Source organism: Chroicocephalus ridibundus, chromosome 1 (assembly GCF_963924245.1).
Source record: "Chroicocephalus ridibundus chromosome 1, bChrRid1.1, whole genome shotgun sequence".
NCBI classification, from domain to species: domain Eukaryota; kingdom Metazoa; phylum Chordata; class Aves; order Charadriiformes; family Laridae; genus Chroicocephalus; species Chroicocephalus ridibundus.
Window position 1 is genome coordinate 163,925,672 of NC_086284.1, and position 22,565 is coordinate 163,948,236.

The 22,565-nt window shown below is 54.5% G+C and overlaps 3 protein-coding genes across 3 annotated transcripts; 1 reads left to right on the plus strand and 2 right to left on the minus strand.

Annotated features, from left to right (window-relative positions):
- Positions 1–631: 631 nt before the first annotated feature.
- On the minus strand, positions 632–1,535 carry LOC134510387 (noggin-like). The gene has a single exon (XM_063323632.1). It carries the CDS (start codon positions 1,448–1,450, stop codon positions 632–634), a length of 819 nt encoding a protein of 272 aa, XP_063179702.1. The 5' UTR covers positions 1,451–1,535.
- Positions 1,536–4,014: 2,479 nt separating this feature from the next.
- On the plus strand, positions 4,015–5,905 carry GALR3 (galanin receptor 3). The gene is made up of 2 exons (XM_063323648.1): positions 4,015–4,364; positions 4,968–5,905. Exons 1-2 carry the CDS (start codon positions 4,015–4,017, stop codon positions 5,863–5,865), a joined length of 1,248 nt encoding a protein of 415 aa, XP_063179718.1. The 3' UTR covers positions 5,866–5,905.
- Positions 5,906–14,371: 8,466 nt separating this feature from the next.
- ANKRD54 (ankyrin repeat domain 54) lies at positions 14,372–22,250 on the minus strand. The gene is made up of 8 exons (XM_063322326.1): positions 21,997–22,250; positions 21,502–21,549; positions 18,979–19,077; positions 18,449–18,520; positions 17,994–18,041; positions 17,745–17,869; positions 16,768–16,875; positions 14,372–16,091 (listed from the first exon to the last, which is right to left on the minus strand). Exons 1-8 carry the CDS (start codon positions 22,223–22,225, stop codon positions 16,017–16,019), a joined length of 804 nt encoding a protein of 267 aa, XP_063178396.1. The 5' UTR covers positions 22,226–22,250; the 3' UTR covers positions 14,372–16,016.
- Positions 22,251–22,565: the final 315 nt, after the last annotated feature.

Sequence of the window (22,565 nt, forward strand, 5' to 3'; positions counted from 1 at the left end):
CCTGTTTCCACAGACACCCACCCCCACGGATTCTTCCAGCCCTGAATCCCTGCTGCCCCCCACAAGTTCTTCCACCTGCCTGTCCAAATAACCCTCACCGGGCTGTCCCCTCACAGCCCCAAACCCGCCCCCACTTCCCACTGACACCCTTCATCCCCTCTCCAGGCTGTGTGTGACCCACCTCCCCCTGACCCTTCCCAGCCGGTGTCCCTCTGTCCTTTCTCTCTGCCCGCAGGGATGCCCTGGCTCAAACTGAGCCCACTGGGGCCGATGCAAATGGGGTCTGAACCTGCCATCGGGTGCCGTGATTTTCCCATCCCACGTCCTTCGCCAGAGATAAATGCCATACAAGGGCCCCCACCGGTGCAACCTCCCTGCGCTGGCAGGTGAGGGGTGAGGGGCGAAGCAGCCGTGTTCCCCTCCACCCATCCACGGACTATGACGAGAAACAGCAATGGCAGCAGCCGGTCCCCGCTTCCTTCTGGTGGTTTATTTCTCCAGTTGGGACCCCCCCCCCCCCGCCTCCACCTCGTCTTCCCAGCCTCGTGGGTGCATCCAGGCAGCCCCTCGCTTCTTCGGTCCATTTGGCTGCAGGAAAAGGCGCCAGGTCGGGAGTCCTTCCACGGGCCCCTCAACGGCAGGAGCACTTGCAGGCGGCCACGACGGGGTAGGGGATCTGCCGCCAGGCGCAGTGCTGGGGTCCGGGGCTCCGGGGCGCCCAGCAGTGCCAGGCCAGCAGCTTGATGTGGGTGAGCTGCGCCGGGCGGCAGGTCATGCCGGGGGGCCAGGAGCAGCCGGGGGGTGCGGTGTCGCAGGCTGTGTGGCGCACCCAGCGGGGCCAGAAGACGGGTCCCAGGTCGACCCAGGCGGAGGTGAGGCGGCAGGCGGCCCGCTCCACCAGCCACTGCCGCAGGCGGCGGGCCAGCACCCCCGGCAGCTCGGGGGAGAGCCCCGGGCCGGGGGGCAGCAGCGGGGGCAGTTCCAGCCCTTCCGCCTCCCGCCACAGCTTGCGGCGGTACCGCCCGGCCCCCTCCGCCAGGTCCCGGCTCAGCGCCTCCAGGTTCTCCTCCTCCGCCTCGGGGACGGTGCCGTTGCGGCCGCGGGGCTCTTCGGTCGCCATCCAGAAAGGGTCGAAAGCCGAGCCCAGCAGCCGCCGCAGCCGGCCGGGCCGGAGGTGGCGGGGCTTGGGGGAGTAGCGGTAGTCCTCGGGGGAGAGGGAGAGGCTGTAGGGCCGCACCGGGGCCGAGGGGCGGCCGCGGAGCAGGTGGGCGGCGGGGTCAGCGGTGCCGGAGGGCGGCGGCGGCGGCTCCCGGGGCTTCTCCGGGGGCGGCGGGCCCGGGGTGCCCGGTGGCGGCAGCAGGCAGAGGAGGAGGAGGAAGAGGAGGAGGAGGCAGGCACGGCGGGGTCCCTCCATGGCGAAGCGGCACTGCGGGCTCTGGCTCCGCCGCATCCCCCGGGTTATCGCCGCGTCCCGAGGCGCGGCCTTCCCCTTTTCCCTGGATACCGCGGCTGATAGCCGGCGGGGACACCCCGCTCCCTCCCGCCGGAGGGGAGGACGCAGCGTCCCTCCCGCCAGGCCGCCGACGGGGACGTCGGGGTTTCCATGGAGGGGAAGGGGCCGGCGCCTCCTCCTCCTCCTCCGCATCTTGCCCCGTCGTTGGAAGAGGCGCCCAGGACCTTCCCAGCCAAGGGAAGCTGGTGGCCTTCAGGTCTAGCTGCGCTTGGCCTCAGCGCACCTGGAAGTCTGCAGGGGACCGGTCCCATCACTCACGGGGATGGACATGGTGGCAGGGCGGTGGGGGCAGGAGGGCTGCGTGGGTCACTGTCGCCTCTCAGCACATCAGCCATCACACATGCTGTCCCAGGCAGCAGTGAGGGAGCTGAACCTCTGGAGATGGCCTCCCTTCGTGGCTTGTCCTCCCTCCCCATACTGCAGTGCCCTGGCAATGCTGGTGGGAAGCAGACCCGGGCTGGATGGAAACCAAAACCTGTTTTCCCCTTCTTCTCTGTGTCAGACATTGTGGGAGAGACTCGATCTGCTCTGTGCCATGCTACTAACAATTAATTAATAACAGCTAGTAATAGCAATTAATTGCTCGTGCTCCAGAGGGTTTAGACCCATATCCCAAGGATGAGGCCGCGTCCAGACTCACCATGGTGGGATATTCATGTTCCCCGGAGGTGCTGGGCAACACATCCTGAACACCCAGCCTTAAGGGGGGCCTGCCAGGGTCCGTGGGACCCTGTCCCCCTCCATCCTCCCACTACATAGCAGCAGACTTTTTCTTGGCTGCCCTCTCCTCGCTGGAGCAGGGAGCCTCTGAGCCTTTGGGAAGGCTGGGCAGAGAGGAGTTAACTCCAAACCCAACCGCAGAGAGAGGGGAAAAAAAAAAAACACAACAGAGATCAATGGATCAGCAGCTAGAGCAGAGGGAGGGAAAAGGGGGAGACAGCGAGAGAGGAGCTCCAGGAGGGGAGAGACGAGTGTGGGAGACGGAAGAAGAGAGAGCAGAGCTGGAAGCGGGCAGGGGTTGGCAGTGGAGCACCGGGCAGGGGTGACTGCTCGGACAAACTCTTCGGTGGCCCACATCTTCCTCAACACTGCTTTCCCAGGCTGCATCGGAGGCCTCCACTGAGCAAGCGGTGAAGCTGCAGGCCCTTCCTCGCAGAGGTGAGTGTCGGCTTCCCAAGGAAGAGGTGGCCTTGGGCTACCTGAGCAGGGACACAACAGTGCCCAGAGATGCCACACTGCCTCTCTGTGAGTGTGTGCCCACAGGACAACCAGGGTCCTCTGCTCAAGTGAGGAGATCCCATGGGGTCAGGATGGAGGAATCAGATAGTTTCCAGTAGGACAGAGGGGACCACAGAGCCAGGGAGGAAGGGACAACCTTTCAGTGCGATACAGAGAGGCTGCTGGGAAGAAGTGGTGTGAGCTGAGGGATGGGGGAGCGTGGGGCGAAGGAGCTTGCATGACCCAAAAAAGAGTTAATTGCATGTCAACAGTTGCTAGATAACAGTGTCTTTCCGTCTTGGTTGCTGCTCAGCGAAGGACAATTTGTTCTAATGATAGCACAACACAGAAAAGGCTCATTAGGAGATAGGCTGTTGGTGCTCCCCGCCTGAGCACGGCGTTACTCCAGGCTGGAGGAACTTTTGCTGCAAATTATAATACCTTGAGCTGCAGTAATAATTACACTCCTTCACAGTGATAATTGTGTTGTGTTTCAGGCAGCCCCAAGGTCTCCCCCCATCCTCTCCTAGCCACCACCGTCCAGCCCGTGACCACCTCTCAGCATCAGGAAGACCTGCCCTGAGTCACCTCTCCTCTGTGGAGTAATAACTACAGCAAAGGGAGCAAGGGGCATCCAGCTCCGGGGTGGAGGTGGTCCCAGTTTAAGGAGCTCCCTTGGGGCGGGAGTTTGGTGGGGGCTGCTGCTGTGGGGTGTCATCCAGGCGTCAGGGTCCCTGCTCCTGGAGGAAGCTCAGGCCTGGGATGAGGGTGCCAGGACCACTCGCAGCCCACGGGAGCCCCCCTCCCCATGGCCTCCCCCTTTTGAACACTGGCCAGGATCTAGACGTGCCAAAGCAAGCAATCCCAAGAGGTTTAGCGGCTTTGGGATTGTAGGAGGAATGTAGGGGAGGGCAGGTGGCAGGGCAGGGGGGTTCCTTCAGGGGGCTGGGAGCACAGGCGGTGCCATGGTGGGGCTGTGAATACAGGCAGGAGAAAGGGGCTCCTTCTCCACTCGAGCCAGGCAGATGTGGGCTGACTGATCCCAACAGCATTCTTGCCAGCGCCGTCATGAGGATCTTGATGTCATCATTTAACCAGCTGGTTGGGATTGGCATCTCTGGGAGAAATGTGGGCATCAGACAAAGGCTGGGATCAGGCACTTTAGGGCCAGATCTCTGGTGACCACTGTGGCCAACACTGAGCAGCACCCACTTGCCTATGGCCATGCACAGGTGCTGTGTCTCCGTTTGTCCCCACACAGGTTCCCACAGTCAGACGAGGAGATGCCGGGAGACTGGAACGCCTCCTCTGACAGCCTGGAACTGCGAGCCGCGGGGATTATCGTGCCCGTCATCTTCTCCCTCATCTTCCTCCTGGGCACTGTGGGGAATGGACTGGTGCTGGCCGTGCTGCTGCGGAACAGACAAATCAAGTACAATACCACCAACCTCTTCATCCTTAATCTGGCCATGGCTGATTTGTGCTTCATCGTCTGCTGCGTCCCCTTCCAGGCCACCATTTACACTCTGGATGGGTGGCTGTTTGGGGCCTTTGCCTGCAAGGCTGTGCATTTCCTGATCTACCTCACCATGTACGCCAGCAGCTTCACCCTGGCTGCCGTCTCCATTGACAGGTAAGCGTCCCCTCCCCTCTGAGTCCCTCAGCTCAGGGACAATGTGTTTTCTACCCTTGAGCTAAGTGGTGGGAGAAAGGCCAGTCCTTACCCTGTTGAAAGTCCTGTAAGAAGCATGTAGAGTCTTCCCAGAGGCACAGCCAACAAAGCCAGTCTCCCCGTCTTGCTGTGCCCTCTCCCAGAACCAAGCCAAGCTCTCGGCCTGGTTACTCAGCCCTCGCTTGGGAAGGAGGAGTGCAGGCATACACTGAGGCTTGGTGTCCACCATGTGAAACCAAGAATATCAAAGCCTCAGGGCAGCAATGCACCAGAGAAGAGGGAGCCCTCTGGGTCCTGCTCCTGTCCTTCTCTTCCCTGGATCAAGTGGCACGCTGCTTGCCCTTCCTGCGCTAGCACAGCAGCATGGGTAGTGAGTGGAGATCCCAGACCCACTGTTGGGATGACCCCGTGTGAATTAACTGTAACCTTCCATCCCATGAGGTGAGGAGAGGGAGAGATGGGTGGCTGCATGGGCAGGGTTGCACAGATGGCAGTTCCATAGGGCAGGAGAGATATCTCACACAACCTATGTTGTGTTTCATCTCTCCTTCCCCTTCCCACCAGGTACCTGGCCATTCGCTATCCTCTGAAGTCCCGGGATCTCCGCACCTCACGAAATGCAGGAGTGGCCATTGCAGCAATCTGGTTGCTGTCACTGCTCTTCGCAGGGCCTTACCTCAGTTACTACCAGATTGTCCATTACCACAAGGTGCCCATCTGCGTCCCCATCTGGGAGGACCAGCGCCGAAAGATTCTGGACATCCTCACATTTGTCTTTGGATATCTCCTGCCTGTGATCGTGGTGAGCCTGGCGTACGCCAGGACCATCAAGTTCCTGTGGACCTCCATAGACCCCATAGAAAGGATCGCAGAGTCCCGGAAGGCCAAGTGTAAGGTCACCAAGATGATTGTGGCTGTGGCCATCCTGTTCTGCCTCTGCTGGCTGCCCCACCACCTGGTCATCCTGTGCTTCTGGTTTGGCCACTTCCCCTTCAACCGAGCCACTTATGCTTGCCGCCTGGCTTCCCACTGCCTTTCGTATGCCAACTCCTGCCTCAACCCCATCGTCTACGCCCTCATCTCCAAGCATTTTCGCAAGCGTTTCAAGCAGGTCTTCACCTGCCTCTTCTTCCAGAACACGACCAGGAAGAAAAAGAAGAGAGTTGGAAAGAAAGTCCACATGGTCCATGTGGGCAAAGGTTTCACCAATAGCACCAGAGGTTTCTATGGAGGCAACACTGAGGTGACCCAGGTCCCAGAGGATAACACCGGGAAGAGGGACCCTGAAGGTGCCAGTCATGATGCCAGAGCATGGACTCACCAGCTGCAAGATGCCATGGTCTCTGTGCAGAAGGAGCTGCTGGAGGAGGAAAGTTTGGCAACAGCTGGCCATCCCCTAGCCATGACCCCTACAAGAGGAACTGAGGAGTTTCTGACTCTTCATTACAGATGTGCAAAGTGAAGAAGCCTGTGTTCCAGCCTGCGAGTAACCACTCCATTCCCAAACGGGCAGGATAATGTGGAACAGAGGGGAATGGACACAGCAGAGCCACCAAAACCTCCTGTGGCAAAGGTTAACCCGTTGTCCCCACGCACCTTCACTCCCTGGCCCACAGTATTCATATGGGAATGGCACAATCCACCCATAGAAACACAGAGTGGAGGGGTGTGTTAATGTGATGCCAAGTGATCTGGGTGGCAGTCCTGCAACAGGTTTTAATTCCTCTATTTCCCAACTTCCTAAATTGCTAATTTTGTGCGGCACCTTGAAACCCTAAGAGGGAGGCAAGCAAAATGAAAATATCCTGGTAGGAAATGCAGGCTGTTAAGAGCGTATCAGAGCATGGGTGGGAAGGGTGGAGAGAGTGTATTGGGGACCTGAGTGTCAACAGGCTGGCAGCCTCTCTCCCTGGCAGGGCTGGGGTGCTGTGCCAACCCCCGAGCACTGTCCCCTGCCCACGGGTCCTTTGCCCATGGTCCAGGGGCAGCCCTAGTCCACCTCCGTCCCTTTCCCTAGCCCCCTCATCCAGATCAGAGGGCCTTTGCCACACTGGCTCGTGTGCAAGGAAGACAGCCCTCTGTGCCAACAGCTCAGTGACGCAACCTCTGTGGCAGTCACTAGTCATACTCGAGTGATTTATGCCACAGCAAGTGGAGAAAGGAAAGGCTTGTGTGCCGACACCTCTGCGTGCCTCCCCTCCGCAGCTGTGGCATCTCTGAAGGTCAAGGAGGAAAGGACCGTCTATCCAGTCTCTTCCCTCAACCCTGCCCCACCGGAATTACTCTCTGGAAGACGTTTCCTAGAGCTCTGTCTCACCTGGCTTGAGCTCTTGCAAGCAGATCCTGCAGGACACTGTCCTACTTCCTAATGCCGCTTGCAGTTCAGAAATACTTCCTGATAGCCATCCCAAATTCTTCCTAAACAAACCTGACAACTCCTCCTTCCACCACATCGTTGTTCCACCTGATTTGCCCCTCTGCTTACTTTCTCTTTGCCTTTTGAGGATTCTGGAGGGATTGCTGCCTCCTCTTTGATTTTTCCTTGCTATGTGGAGTTTCGTCCCTTCCTTCTGGGGCTGAAGGACCTGTTGCTCTCTGGGCAGTGACATTGTTCATTGATATTAGCCCCGTGTGTGTGGTTTACTGACTTGGCCAGGCAGTGTTTTCCATGTGATGGTGATGATTGTGAGTGAATGGATGGCTGTCACCAAAGCAGAAGAAAGTAGCTAAGCTGCACAACGAGTGGCGGAGCCAGGTGACAGTTGTGGCGAGGCGGCGAAAGAAACAGACCCACGTGCACTTAGTTCAGTCCTATCTCCTCGGTGCCCCTTTCTACCTGAAGGAGAGGGTTTCTAGGAGAGTGTGAGGCTAACACCGCTCAGTGGGTTGGAACATCTTCTAAGACAGCTGCTGCTGTGGGATTGCTGTGGGATCCATGTCTGCCTCGGAGCAAAACTTCCCCCTGTTTTGTCCCCTGCTGCACCGAGCAGCCACGGAGGAGACTTTGGCTGTGGTGGCAGCTCAACGACACCTCGCAGCAGGACCAACCGTCTGCTTGGCATGACCGTGGGAAGGATGGGAAGTGCCATGGGGGTGGCGTGGTGGGACAAAAATCCCATTCACCAGAAGGTGCTGGAATTTCTCCCCACTTGACCTGAATAAACCCCAGTAATTACCTTCACCTGCCATGTTTGTTGTGTGCTGGATACAACCTCTGCCCAGCATGGGGCTCGGCAGCTCGGGCGGGAGGCAGTGGAGGCTGTATCAGCCGCCTGACCACAGCCTGGTGCTCCCAAGTCACTAAGAGGGCGTCATTTGTTTTATTTGACTTTGCAGACACTGCAGAAGTGTACGGAAGAAGCAAAGCTGAGGGTTTTAAGATGGATCCCGCACTGCTGGTGTTCAAGAGAAAGTCGTGGGAGAGGGAGACAGAAGCCGAGAGAGGGAAAAGGAGGGACGGTGAGAGGACAGGTGGAAGGGGCAATATAAATGATAAATGTGTGGGGCTGGGTGGGAGCCACCCACAGGGGCAGAAAGTGGCGGTGAGAAATCAGGGCGAAGTGAGGGGTTAGAAGCAGAGGGGTAAAGGGAGGATGAGGAGGCATGAGGGAGGTGGGAAGAAATGTGCTGGGAGAGCACCCATGTTTTGGCTGGAGCCTTCTCACCTTCTCCCCTGCCCAGCAGCGTCACGCTGCTTCAGAGCTGGGATGAGCATCACTTGGCCGCGTTGGAGACCCCAGCCCCATGGCAGCTTTCTACAGCATTTTTCTGCAACATCAGGCTGCCGGAGAAGCCCAGAAAAACATCATCCAAGTAAGGTCTTTAATCAGCCCAGCACGCGTGGGAGGGAGGGAGCCGGTGGGATTTGCATTGCTGCAATGCCGTGATTTGCCACGGTGCCTGGCAGAGCTCAGCCCGGGGAAGGTGGCTGACTTCACACAGCTCCGGTTTTCTCACGTAGTTGTGACATGAGGGGAGAGGGACTGCGCAGGGTACTCGGCTTCCCCAGTGTGCCAAGTCCCCGTGCCACAGGTAATCACAGCCACTTGAGGCCATCCTCTGCGGGGATGAGACAGCTTTGCCCTGGGGACATTAAACTCTGTGATGCCACTTGGCTTGTGTGTGAAAGCAGGACAGATCCTGCTTTGTTTGCCAGCACCTGCGCAGACCCTGAGCATCAGTCCCGTGGCTTGGGAGCTTTTGGTGATGCTGTAGGACAAGCCCAGGAAGAAGCCCTAGGAAGGGGACAAAGACAAGTCTTTTGAGAGACCGGGAGTGGGGAAAGGGCTTTTACTGGCCAGGCAAACCCTGAGGAAGGGAAAGACACCGGCCCGTGGAAGGACCTCCATGGTGAGAGGCAAGGGAGAAATCTCCATTAGCATCACACTTGCTGGCCACATCCCAGGGGCTTTGCTTTCCTCCAGGAGAGGCCAGGATCATCAGGCCCACACCTTATCCCCACCGAGATGGTTTTCTGTTGGCAGCAAAAGAGATGAGCTCACTCATTCAGACCCGTTAAACTGAGCTCAAGCCCCACAGAGTTCCTCAGCAACCTCCTCTGTAATCCTGCAGCCAGGCCTGGGATGCCTCGGCCACAAATCATTAGACCTGCCACTGTCCCGGCTCAATATTTACAGTAAACTTTACATGAATGCAACAACCTTCCTTTTCTTTTAATTACATATGGCGTTTAATTAGTGCTGTGTGGCTCCTGAGTGTGTAACTCTTAAAATGAAGCAGATCTTCACCCATAGTGTCTTAAGAGTAGATGAAAGGGAAAGCTTGGCAGAAAGTGTTCAGTGAAAGCGGTGACATTATGGGACACTCCAGACTCTCGTGATGAAGCTGGGAAACAGTTACAGATCATCATGGTGGCAGTAGGTTTCAGAGTGAACATGCTTGCCCTCAACAAGGCAGATGGTTCTCCTTCCATGGCAGTTCTCTTTCCCTGGCTTCACTGCCCACAGCCAGTGTGTGCATGGAGATTTCCCTCCCGGCAAAGCCCTACAGGCTGATTTTCCAGGCAGAGACATGAGGACTGGGTGCCACGGCAGACTCTGTAAGCTGGAAATCTGCAGGGACCACACTGCTGGCTTTCTAGCTAATTAAAATAGCCAGGGACCCAACGTGGGGGAGCCCCAGCCAGCAGAGAGGAGCTATTTACTGCCAGCCCTCTCATCGTCGGGAGCCGATTGCCAACATGAGCCTGCAGCAAACATGGAGTTGTTGGAGGCTGCACAGCCCCGTTGGTGATGTCCTGAGCCCCACAGGGGCTGTGGAAGCCGCCGGTGTTGCCGTCCCCATGCACGGTGGGACCTCGGCAAGGCAGCTGGAGGCTGCATCCAAAGCAAAGGGGTTTTGGCCCCGTCCTTGCCCTTTGACGCTCTCAGCGCTGTAGGCGTTGTACAGCGGGGATGGGGGACATCAGGCAGCAAGGGGCTTGCAGAGCTGTGGTGTGTGTGAGCAGAGCCACGAGCGCCCCCCCCCTTATTTCTCTTCTCTTTCCATCCCTTGCTTCTGCTTGGGTAAATCTTCCCTTATTGCTTTGACCTGCCCGCTCTTAAAATTCCCAGGCGATGTGGTATTTCTAACCCTCGCTGAAGCTGCTGCACACCTCGCCAGAGCTCGGCTCCGAGGACATCGCTTTCCCCGTGCTGAGGCCAGACAAAGAGCTGCACTGGGAATTATTTTTGTTTTTCCATCCAAGTGTTTGATGTTGCTCTCTGCACCTTGAGCCTCCCCCGTCTCCTATCCCTGTTTCTGATTTCTCCGTCTCCCTTCCTCTGTAGCGGCTGCTGCTCCTCTGCAGCCGATGACTTTTGGCAACGTGCCCAGCGTGCTTTGCCTACCTTCCCAGGGATGGCGAGTCCTGCAGCCGCCCTTTGCACGCAATGCTGTGGCTGGTGGCCAGCTCGCGTGGCCACCAGCAGCCTCCAGGTAATATGAATATCTGCATCATTTCTGGCAGTGAGGCCCCACTTCGCAGCCCAAAACATCGGAGGGAGAAGGGAATGGCGGTCGGGAGCAGTGATGTGGCACAGCCGGACGCTGCCTGTTCTTGCCCGATTGTGGCCAGGCTGTTGCTCCCTCTTGATCCTGCTCCTCCTCGTCCTGGCTTGCAAAAGGAGTGGATCACGCCAGGACTGACTGCTGCACGTTGGGGTGAAGACAGAGAAGACAGGGAGAAAACCTGTGGGAGAAGATGTATTTAGCACGGCAAGCGTCTGCAAGCCCCGGCTCCCATCCCTAAGCTCTGTCTGGTGCTAAGTCCCAGTTTTGGAGAACATGTGAGTGGAAAAGGCAGGTCCTGAGCTTGGCTTGGAGAGGCTCCGGAGCCAGAAGGGAATTCCTGTCTGCTCAGTAACAGCGTACAGACTCCAAACAGTTTCACAGCTTGAAGGCAGAGGTGAAGAAAAGGTGTCATGTCCTTGATATAGAGCAGAGTTTAATTAAAGCTGAAGGAGCTTGATTGCTGCTTTCCAAACAGCCTCCTCTCCAGACTGATTAGCATTCTGTGGTCTCCGCTCCCAGCTTCTTGCCTTAATTAATGACTCCTTGCTTATATTTTCTTTTTCAGTTGTCATCACTCGGGCTGATGAGCTTGGCTTTAACCCTGCAGAGGCCAGTTGGCCACACCGGGAGCTGGCAGAGGGGACAGGAGGGGCGAGGGCAGGTTGGGGCTTTGCAGCTAGTGGCCAGCACCAGCTCCCCTGCAAGCCAGGCATATGCAGACCAGCTTAGTCCTGCCAGTTGTGTGCCAGTTCTGGTGGCCGGGCACCTCCCCAGAGTGCCTGCCATGAGCCTGATGCTGCTGGGAGGTGTCAGACCCAGGTACCAAGAAACTCACGTGCAAATTAGGAAGAAATTCTTTACTGTGAGGGTGGTGAGGCACTGGCACAGGTTGCCCAGAGAGGCTGCGGATGCTCCATCCCTGGAAGTGTTCAAGGCCAGGCTGGATGGGGCTTTGAGCAGCCTGGTCCAGTGGGAGGTGTCCCTGCCCATGGCAGGGGGGCTGGAACTAGATGATCTTTAAGGTCCCTTCCAACCCGAACCATTCTGTGATTCTATGATAAATCTGGCAGCGCTGGTGGGGGTTTCCCTCTCTGCAGACACGTGGGGTGTGGGTAGGGTAAGCTGTTACAGGGACGGCTCCTAATTCCCCGGCAGAGCAAGGAGGCGGCTCAAGCGTTGCCCCTGCACTCTCGGGAACAGGACCTTGTACAGACACTCTGCAAACAGCCAGGATGGCACTGCAAATGCACCTCATGGCAAGAGCAGAGAGGGAACGGTGTGACAGGGGTGGGTCAGGGCACATAGCACTATTAGCTATAGGGAATTCTGCTTATTTGCTTTTGGGTTTAGCTGCTGGTTCCTAATTCATGGCCAGCCTTAGCAGGGTGATAGCTGATTATTTTAATTCTTCTGACAACCACGTGCTCTCTTCCCCTCTCAGAGCTTTCAGAAAATCCCAGAAGAACGCTATTTGCCATATCACCTTTATCAGCTTCCTAATCAAAACTGCTGGCTCTTCCACCTAGTCGCCCTGTGGGCCCTGAGCTGCCTTCCCACACTGGCCAGGCACAGTGCACGAAGAAGGCATTTTTTCCTCAAGTACCTTTCCATGACAGAGGAGATCTGCCTTGCTCACGGAATGAGCGGAGGAAGCAGATGAAAGTGTGGGAGGTTTGCCAGAGATGCTTTGTGGGGCTTCTTTAGCAGCGCAGATAATTACGGTGATGGATTTGGAGTCTGCTAGAAAGGCAAAGGTGGAAGAAGTAATGGAGTTCAGATGCTGGCTCAATACCCTGGAGTTTAATTATTTCAGCTGCTGAAGAGTGGAAGAGATTCTTGGTGTTTGCACATACTGCAGCGTGCACTCTGCGCTCGCGTGCATGGGTGAGTGGCCACTTCAGAGAAAGGCTTTTTGCTTAACACCCATGCAGCCTTGGTGGGGAGGCTTTGTTCAGGGCTGTTGCTTCTGCCGTGGGTCCTCGGTGAGACACAGGCAGAGCTTTCAGTCTTGGCTTGCTTGGGTGAGCCAGATCCTCAACCTGGCTGGTTTTGGTTGCGTCTTACAGCACAGCGGCGGCTGCAGAGCCAGGGAGGTTGCTGCTGGGTTCAGCGGCTGGGGATTCAGCACATCACTGCAGAGCCGTGCTCTGAATGAGGAGGGGAAATGGAGTGTGTTTGGAGGCCAGGCAGTGACGAGGGAGAAGCAGGGCCCTGGATCAAGTCCTGGTTGACATCACGGCCCTGAGGAGAGGGATGTACCTCCGCTCAGGAAAGGGACCTGGGAGGTGTGTTTGATCATGTAGCACATGGGAACTGAGGAGGTTGGACTGAGTTTAATGGCAAAATAAATAGCAGAGGGAAACCCGTGCTGTTGTTTCCATTCTCTGTTACTGCAGCAGACACCTCTGGGATAGGCAGAGAGCTGCCACCAGCCTCCCACCTATGGGTTGTACAGGGAAATCTGTGGCCTGGGATGCAAAGGCAGTGGGAAAAGCTTCTGGGAGAGGCCAAAGTCTCTAGGTGAGGAGCAGCAGAAAAAGCAAACAGCGCCAGTGAACTGTTCTTGGCACAGCGTGAAGCCACCCACACTCTCCTCCTCCCCTGGAACCTTTTCTTTCCTTCTTTCCCTCCCCAGCACCTAACTCTCTTTTGAGATAAAGCTGCTGAGCATGGCAGGGCAGCCAAGGCTTTGGCACGACCAGCTGGCACAAAGAAACCTAAAATTTTTCTCAGTCCAGTGCCAAACATGTGACATGGCTTTCAGCAGCCCAGCGCTCCAGCCCCAAGGCGGGAAAGCAGAACTGACTGCAGTGATTCCTCCATGCTGCTTTTTTCTCCCCCTGAAAACCAGATCCCCCTTTTCTCTTTCTTATCCGGTGTTATCGCTAAAGCGGCAGCAAAATTTTCTATAAGCCTGCTTGTTTTATTTGCCTCAGCTCACCGTGCCAGTCTCCCTGGGACTGCCAGGGATGTCTCATCTCCCATGGAAGGAGCAGTGCTCCAAAAGAAGCAAGCTGTTGCTGCAGCACCCCCCGCCTTTCCCCTCCAAACGTACACTCAGGAGCAGTTACGAAAAACTCCAGCACCAGGCAAGCCAAAGACCTGGAGAGCTGTGGACAACTTCATCACATGCGCTCAGGCTAAAAGCTTCGCTCTGAGTCCCAGCTAGACGTATTCCTGGTTTTGAGGGAAGCTTCCAAGCTGCGCACGGTTTGTGGACAACATCAGCAACTAAGGTAACTGCAGCGATAGAGAGCATTTCAGCCGCCTGCTCTTTGAGCATCTTAATGGTCTCCTCAGCAACAAGGCTGTTGAGTGCAGAAGCGTTGAGAGCTGGGTGTATGTGGACACCAAGACTTGGCTGTGAAGAAACAAGGTAAGTAAAGACTGCACAAGAAGATCACCCACTCCTCACACAGGGACCACCCTGGAAATTCCCCGCCCTGCCCAGATGTCTCTCCCCAGCCCCTCATCCCCTGGCTGTCTCGTCACAGCACAGCCATTTTATCTGGCATGGGGCAAGGCACGAGTTCAGCCGCCTTCTCCCCACCAGCTCCATACTTAACGCAGGAGAGCAGGCTGGGCAAGGCTGCTTTTCCTCTTTGCAAAACGGCCCATCTTCCAGCTTGAATCAATCCCCCTGAGATTCTCTTTCCTCTATTTCTATGGTTTCACAGCAACTAACTATATTTAAAGTTTGGATTTCTTGGCTGCGGGATCCAAGATCAGAAGGTGAGTCAGCAACCGCGTACTTCGATCTGCAAACAGACCGGTGTTTGAATTTAAGCGACGTTGTGTTGTCACTTCTAATTTCAGTACCGGGTATGAGAGCAGCAGTTACCGAGTCCGGTGCTGTGCCTGAGGCCTAGAACATACGTAAAGAATGAGCCACTCTGAAAAAAAGAGAGAACTTGGCTGAGGAGTCTAAAAAGGCTGACAGGATTTTATTGGAGTTCGAAATACAAAAAGGTCAGATTGTCTCCCACCCCCTCAGTATCCTTCCCACCCAACCATATCGTATTGGTATTCAGTGACAGCTCCAGCCAAACCACAAGGCCATTAGTGCCAGCCACGGCCACCAGAACCCCACCGAGGAACCCTTCTAGAAGCCATGTGTATTTCTGGTATCTCAGCTTTGAACACGGAGGTCCGCTTAGCCTTTCCCTGTACAAGAGGCCAGATATTAGAGAACATGCTGACCTGAAGGTCTCTGAAGAATGCTCCAAACTGTGTTCGTTTCATGGTTAAGCTGAATCCTAAGAATGGGCACTTCCAAACCGGCGATTCCCAAGCTGTGGGATGGGTATCGCTATCAGCATACTGTGTGGTACACAGGTGGGAACTCGGATTACTACTGGGCATGTTATTGTCACCCTGCTGCTATTTGCACCCTACCAACAAGATTTTATGGATCCTTGCTCCCAAAGCTATCTACATCTTCATTACTAACCACAGCGGTGCAGAAGCAAGAGATTAGCAAGGGCAATTCCCTGCATCCTTCATCCTGCATCACTTCAGGCTCCCAGCAGAGGTCATAACTCGTTCCTCAGGCCGCACTTAAGGTCCTGGAGCAGCATCTCTCCACGACAAGCAACAAACACAGTATGGGTCAGCTCTGGGTTTGGTGCTGCGGAGGCAGCCGTAAATCCACCTCCATCCCAGCCCAGTAATACGGCTGAGTACACACCACCTCCTATTGCAACTGGACGTCTTGCCCGAGAGCGCCAGTAACAGGAAACACAAGAGTCGGTTACGGTGGGTATTTCTGCAAGATGTAGATGTCTGCTTAAAACTGTGCTAGGATTAAATCACCCCCCAAACCTTATTCTTGCATCAGGCAGCCCTGACCCACTAGCTGTCTAACTGGGTATTTTTTGCAAGTGTTTCACTGTAATATTTAAGCACTAACTTGCAGCAGATTTAAAAACTGGGGCCAGTGAAAGCTGTTAGTCTAGTGATTAAAAGCTTTGTATCCAATTTGTAATCAGACAGATTCTCTGCCCTCTGACCACAAGCTCTGGGGAAGGTTAGGATTAAGCCTCGGTGCGTGTGTCTCAAGGCAGTGTTTGCGCAGCTGCTAACATGCAGAATTAAGCGTGTGTTCTTCTCGCAGCACAAAGCCTTCTGTTGTCCAAGGCATCCGCTTTCTTCCCCTTGCAATTAAGTACTGCAGAGGTGGCTAAAGGTGCCTGTTCCAAGCGTTTCGGTGACGTTGGCCAGCTGCTGAGTGCACTAGTCAGGGCTGGTGATTGCACATGGCATCAGCCACCACCTACATAGAGCTGAAGTGCTCAGGAGAAGGCAGAATATCTCCAGAAGCGGTATCCTATTCAGTGCCAGCTCATCTGATAAAAAGAAGAGCAGCTCTTTTTTTTCCAAAAGTCTCAGCTGCAACATTCTGTTGTCCAAAGCCTGCTGCCTCCCCATGAGGCAGGTGTGGCAGCACCCATGGGGACAGTCTGAGCACCACCGGGGAGCGGATCTGTCAGGAACAGCCGCTGGCAGCAATGTTTATTCAGCGATTTGGGAAGCAAGCTTCAGCTTCCTCTTTTTCTCTCTTAGGCTTCTTCTGCTGCATCAGGAAGATGATTTGAAAGCCCTTTACCTCTTCTCCATCTTCTGCATCTGCAGGCTGAGTGACGTGAAGCTGGCCAGGAGGTCTGTAACCTCGTCCACCTGACAGAATACAGTTGGCCATTAGGCAGAAGAATGCAGTTGTGCAGTCGCCCACCACCACAGAAGAAAACCCCACACAGCAAGGACCGCCCCTGCACCAGGACTGCGAGTAACGCCTGCACTGAGCTTATACTAGGACATGATCCCTTTGGTCCCACAACTGTGGAGAAGGGCTCCTGTTCTCATGATCAAACAAGTCCTAATCTAAAGCTTCTGCCCATTCCTCAGGAGGTCGATGCTTGACCTCCACCTCATGCGATTTAACCAGTACTTAAAACAGAAGCATGTTGCTGCATTACCCAGAATTCAACAATGGTATCAGGGCTGTTTCCTCTAAGCCTGTTTCTAAGGGCCAATCTTTTGTAGAAAAAAAACAAATAGGCCCTGCAACCCTGTGTAGTTGTGCTGATGCTGGTTTTAAAATGCTTGTGCTCTCAGCCCATCTGATCTTTGGCTTTTCTGCTGAGCTGCCAAGCAAAGTGATGTTTTCTGCATTTTGAATTCCCACCCAAAGGAGTACCACGAGTCATCACGTAACTTGCCCACTTTACCCAATGTGAGCAAGAACACTTCCATAACCATGCCTTCAATGTCACTTTGCTCATGCAGTTGCGTTCTCCTAAACGCAGAAGTCACGACACAAGAAGGTGAGTCACAGTAGCTCAATGCTGCCTACCTCCTCCTTTGTGCTAGTCATCTGTAACCTGGAGCAGAGGTCATCCAGCTGTTCCTTTTGCTCGTGCCTCCCCAGACGCTCCAGGTATTCCCGCAACATCTGGATAATCTGAAACCAACAGGCATAAGAAACAAACATCAGACAGCTGCACCAGGCTGGGATTTTTTTTACAGGAAAAATTAAATTGCAGTTAAGTTGCCAAGCACAGCCTTGACACTGCGGTACGTGGCAGAGTACGTGACACACAAAGAACACATGCAAAACAACCAGAGAGCACTAATGGCAGCATCATAGCCCAGCGCGTCACCAGAGGTGTTGATCAGCCACAGACCATTTGTGATCCCTGTGCCTTGTTGAAGAATAGGGAAGAGAGGTAGGTCCAGCTGAAGCAGCACAAGGTCTAGCCCTGAAAGCACCAAGCTTTTCTTTAGGGCTAGCTAGCTTCCCTCACTGTGAGGAGTAGGGACTTCCCGCTCCAGCAGGATGTGCTTGTGCACCAAGGATGAAAATTCTTGTGGCTCCTATACGGCTCCTGAAGCGAGGCCCACGCCTCGTGCATTTGTGATGCATCCCTGTGACTGCTTTCCTACCCCATGCCTCCACGTACCGGAGCAGGGCAGACTGCGCTAGGAATGCAGAGTCCCTGCTGGAATGCATACGCCATGGCTACAGCCCCAGGCTGCGGTCCCTCTCCTGCCAGAAGGCATCTGTCTTACACGGTGGTTGAAGAAAAGAGAGTGCTCCATACAGCCTGAGAATTAAGACATTCAATGCATCCTTGGCCTACCAGAGCCAAGAGAGGTCCTGCAAAAATTCAGAGTAGTGGATGGGAAAAAGGAAGGTCTCTGAAAATAGAAGGGAAAAGTCAAACTCTCCCCAGAAGAGCTAAGAGCCTACAGAGAGGTATTTAAATAAAGGGTGCAGGAGACTGCCAGGGGCTGCACCGCCTTACCAGATCATGGGACTGTTTCTTTTACCTGTTTCACTTCAAGGCGTACGGCCTCCAGGCTGTGGGACAGTCCTTCCTGAAGGATGTTTAGCTTTGATTTAGCGAGATGCAGCGGGGTTCTGCCAGCTCGATCCAAGGCATCAACTCTGGCCCCTGCAAGACGGATGAGCAAGGACAGAAAGTGAGGTCTGTCTTCAAGACTTGGTGTCCCTGGGGAGTATCAACAGGGGCAGGGCAGGAAAGGGACAGGCTGTAATTGTTATAGAGGAAATGTTACCTCCGCGCAGCAGTGTGGTGATGACAGGAACGTGGTTCGTGCAGGCAGCTGGGGAGGGAAAACACAGGACACACAACTCAGAGGTACTAGCAAACAACAAAGGAGTTTCTGCTCAAGCATGGAGCTTGCCGCTTCCCAAATGGCTCTCTGCCATGAGAAAGAGGAACAGCCCAACTGTTAAGGGTAACCTCAAGCTCACGCCTAGGTACTCTCTCTGGAACAGATGGCATGCTCCTTGGGGCTGGCAGAAGGAGGGAAGTGGATTTTCTCTACCTCTGACCCTTAAACCTCCACAAGGAGTGAAGCTAATGAAATGCAAAGAGTCCCTCCTAGGTTCTTAAAGCTGAGAATGCATACTGTGATGCACAGGAAAGAGAAAGGTGAAGACGAAAGAAGCAGCAAGGCAGCGTTCACCTCACCTCTCTGTATGCAAAGCTCATCTGTGTGGCACTTACCCAAGTGTAAGGGGGTGTTTCCCAGCCCATCTCTCTGGTTCGGGTCAGCCCCGTGGTCCAGAAGTAGTTGCACTGGAAACAAGGAAACACAGCCACGTCAGTCCCATCCCTTTGTCCCACAGGGCAGGCCCACACAGGCCACAGGTCCACGCGGCAGCCATCAGGCTGCCTTAGGGATGCTTCTGTTCAGCTCATCAACTTCCTCCCAGAAACAGGGGACAGAGATTTGTGCAGCAATGCAGAAGGACCCAGCACAAACCCAGGCAGCGTCACTACCCTGGGCTCCCTGAGGGGAAGAACTGGGATTAAGAACATCCTTCTGCACCAGTACAGCCTGAGAGCTGGGAGCTGCTGCTCTCCCTTCAGCAGGGGGACATGGCAAGCCCTGGAGACAGAGCTCCGCTGGCAAGGTTGCCACAAAACACATGGAAAACAGCAACCTCTGTCACACGCTGAACCAAAAGAAAGAGTATCCTTTGAAATCTCTGCCACAGAGAATTCGGATGACAAAACTCCCCCTCCCTACTCACCGATGTGATCGTTGCCATTGCAGGAGGCAAAGTGCAGGGCTGTCCGGCCTTTGTCGTCTGCAGCACAGGGGTCAGCTCCATCCTCCAAGAGTTGCTGCACTGACAGTGCCAAGGAAAGAAGAAAGCAGGTAAGCTGAAGAGGCACCTGATCAGAAAGGGGTAATGTTACCTGCTCTTCTGCGGTTAGATACACACTCTGTCAGCTGTCAAATCAACTGGACTTGAACCAGCTCCAGTGAGTATCCTGGCTCAGCAGAACCAGCCTCGGCAACATTCCCTCCACCTTCTGTTACAGCCTGCAGCAGCTTCCATGTACTGCATAAAAGATAAGCCAACAGCTGTAATGGCTAAGGCTAAGGATCTATCTAGCCAAATATTCAAGCTCCTAGGACAATCAGCAGCAAACGCCTACAGAAGAGTATAAAAAGATGGCAAGGATGTGGGGCTAATTCTCACAGCCTTTAGTCAGCTGCATCTCAGGCACTTCCCAAGCTAGAATTAGCATCCTGTGCTTACTAGCCCTCCATGGGCTTTCTCTGTAGATTTGCATGGTCATTTTCTGCATCTGTGTAAACTTTTCTCATCAACATGGATCCATGGTGAGAAGTTTCACAGTGTAACCACATGCAGTGAGAAAAGCCTCCTCTTCACACCTGTTTTGAATACGCCACTTCCTAGATTCATCTCAAACACCTAGTTTTCACCATACTAATGGTGGCTATTGATTGGGAAGCAGGGAGGCGAGTGCACCAACAACTGCTGCCAACAGCAGTGCAAACGTACCCTGAGGAGATGATGTACTGAAGCGAAGTAGTGAACAGCCCAAGTAGCCATACCATCATCTACTTGCACTTGTTCCCCCTGCTTTTCCACCCGGCTACTTCTTCAATGTCACCACTAGCACTTCTTGTAACCTGAACTACCTCCTTTTGTCAGATAAGAAGGAAAAACCTGCTCACACAGAAAGACAGAGAAACTAGTATGACTCTCCAATACTGGGTATAACAAAGGCAAAGAGACCAGTAAAGGCTGAAAAGATTAGGGGCATAAAAGTAGCACCTACAGCAACACATATAAGGGCACCTGTACGGGCTATTACTCCTGTTGTTTAGAGATTATCCTGATATAGTAATTGGTGTGTAAAATAAAGCTCGTTCCGTAGCTGTTAAAAATACTGACAGATTTGCTATATTTTGAGATCTTTAATAGCACATCCTGCAACAGTCAAGACTGACCAATATTGGAGATAAGAAACTAGATAGCTCGGACCACTGAAAGTCACCATTCGTCTCAGCTTCCAGAGATCAAATTATAGCCACATTTGAATTTCTTCCTGTATACCTGCTGCTTTAAGTGTGGTACAGAAGTGAAAGGAACACCTGAAAAGATGGAAGTGGCATTAATGGGGGACGTTTGATACTCCACAAGAAAGACAGGGAGACTGATAGTGAGAACCATTAATGGGGAAGGTTTTACCTAGTCCTTTCCTGAAGTAAGTAGGAAATAACATAACCTCTCCCACCCAGTGCCACCACAGGAAGCAGCAAACGTTTTTACTTTTGATGAAGAATAAATTCATCATCAAACACTTCCTCAAGTTGCAGAGTACACAAAACACAGCAGGACACTAAACAGGGGAACCTCTGTATCAAATACAGGTGTAAAACTCTAAGATAGACTGAAATCAAGACTTTCATAAACCCTGATTCTTTCATTCTTACTCTTGACTTGATGAACTGAAGCCGGGCCTTTCTGTACTGATAGAGCTCAAAGATTAACTTTATCCATCAGTCCACAAAAACAGCTGTGTTGTGGAGCTGAAGGGTGAAGCACGCCAGACAACCTTCCATCCTGATATACTGGGAGTTTGTACAATTCTACAACAGAATTTTTCAACTCTGTTCAAAGAATGGCCCAATGAACAGTTAAGCCAGCACAGCTGAGGGGACAATATAGTCTAAGGAGGGACAATGATAAGGGGTAGATAATATATGCCAATATTGCTGCTGAACACTTCATATCAAACGCCACCTAATCTACAGTACAGAGAGGTAAAGGGAGTCACGAATAGGCCATAAGCCTTCTCTGAAGTCGCTGTGAGAGGCAGAGTCCAGCACTGGTCCTGGTTTGATCTACTGGGTCACATTGTCTCATCACACAGGGCATGACTTAGATAATCATAACTTTTCCACCTTACCGCAACACTACTCTCTTGCTGCTTACAATTGGGCCAAAGTTACATACCAAAAAAAGGTGCAATAGTACAGTGCTGATTTAGCTCGAGGCATCTGGAAAACTAACACTATGAACCAGATGAAGTGAAAAAGCAAATATTATAACAGCCTCACTCTGCTCAGAGCATGAAACAAGGCTCCAGAAAAGCAGTTTCTAGATTTGCAACATTTAAAGCACTATGCCTGCAAACTATCTGCACCTTCCTCTTCCTCCTCTCCTAAAATAAATGTCCTCGACAAAACTGCCCTTCCAGAAAGAGGTCTTGAGTAGGATTGGCAGAAGTCTTACCTGTGTCCAAGTCGTTGCTATTGGCAGCTTCACGCAGCCTTTTCAGAGCTATGGAGAAAAGAAAGCAATCACTGGAAAACACAGAGGAAAAAGGAGTGTTTCCCTACCGAAACATCCCACCTCGGCGCTCAAGTTCGGGTGCAGGGCCCAAACCATGCTGGTGCTGGCTCAGCCCAGAGAAGGGGAAGCAGGAGATCAAGATACCGGGTAAGAAGTGCTCTCTTTGCCTCCTCCTGAGGCCGGCCACGGGCCCTCCCACTCCTGACGGACACCCTTCCCTGGCAGGGGCAAAGATGCCTCCCCAAGCCGTCCACCGAGCAGATCCGACTCGGATCCGAGCAGAGGCCTCGCACAGGGAAAGCCGAAGCTGTACCGGCTCCCCAGATCGCAGCCTCTCCACCCCACCGAGGCCTGGCCGGCAGTACGGCCGCTCCCCGTGCGAGGGATGGGCCGTCCCGGGGAGGGACGCTCCCCGCGGTCCCCCTCTCCGCTCACCGTGGCTCTCCTTCCCCGTAGGCCCCAGCCGGCGATGTAGGCGGGCGGCCCTGCGCAGGCGGCGGGCCGGGATCTTGCCCGCGGGCTCCTCCCGCTGCCACACGACGTGCAGGTAGCCGAGCGGGGCGTCCGCCGCCGGCCCCAGCGCCAGCCCGGCCTCCGGTTCTGGCTCCGGCTCCGGTCCCAGCTCCGCACCGGGCGCTGCGGCGGCCCCGCCACTGCCCTCCATCCCCTCACGGTCCGGGCCGGGCCGGGCGGGGCGGGGGGAGAGAGGGAGGGGAGGGTCGTCGCTATAGCAATGGGGCGGGCCGTATCTTCTCGACCAATCGTAGGCGCCGCGCCCCCGTGGGCGCAGCCAATGGGGAGTTCGAGGGAGCGGGGAGAAGAAAGGCGAGGAGAGAGGCGAGGCGGGCGGCGGAGGCGGTGCCCAGGCAGGGCTGACAGGCAGGCATGCTCTCCAATCAGAATGAAGGGCGGGCCGCACCAGGCCCATCACAGCTCTGCCCGCTGAAGACAGACAGTTATTTCAACCAGTGAAAGGGCGCAGTCTCTCCTCCCCACCCGGCTCC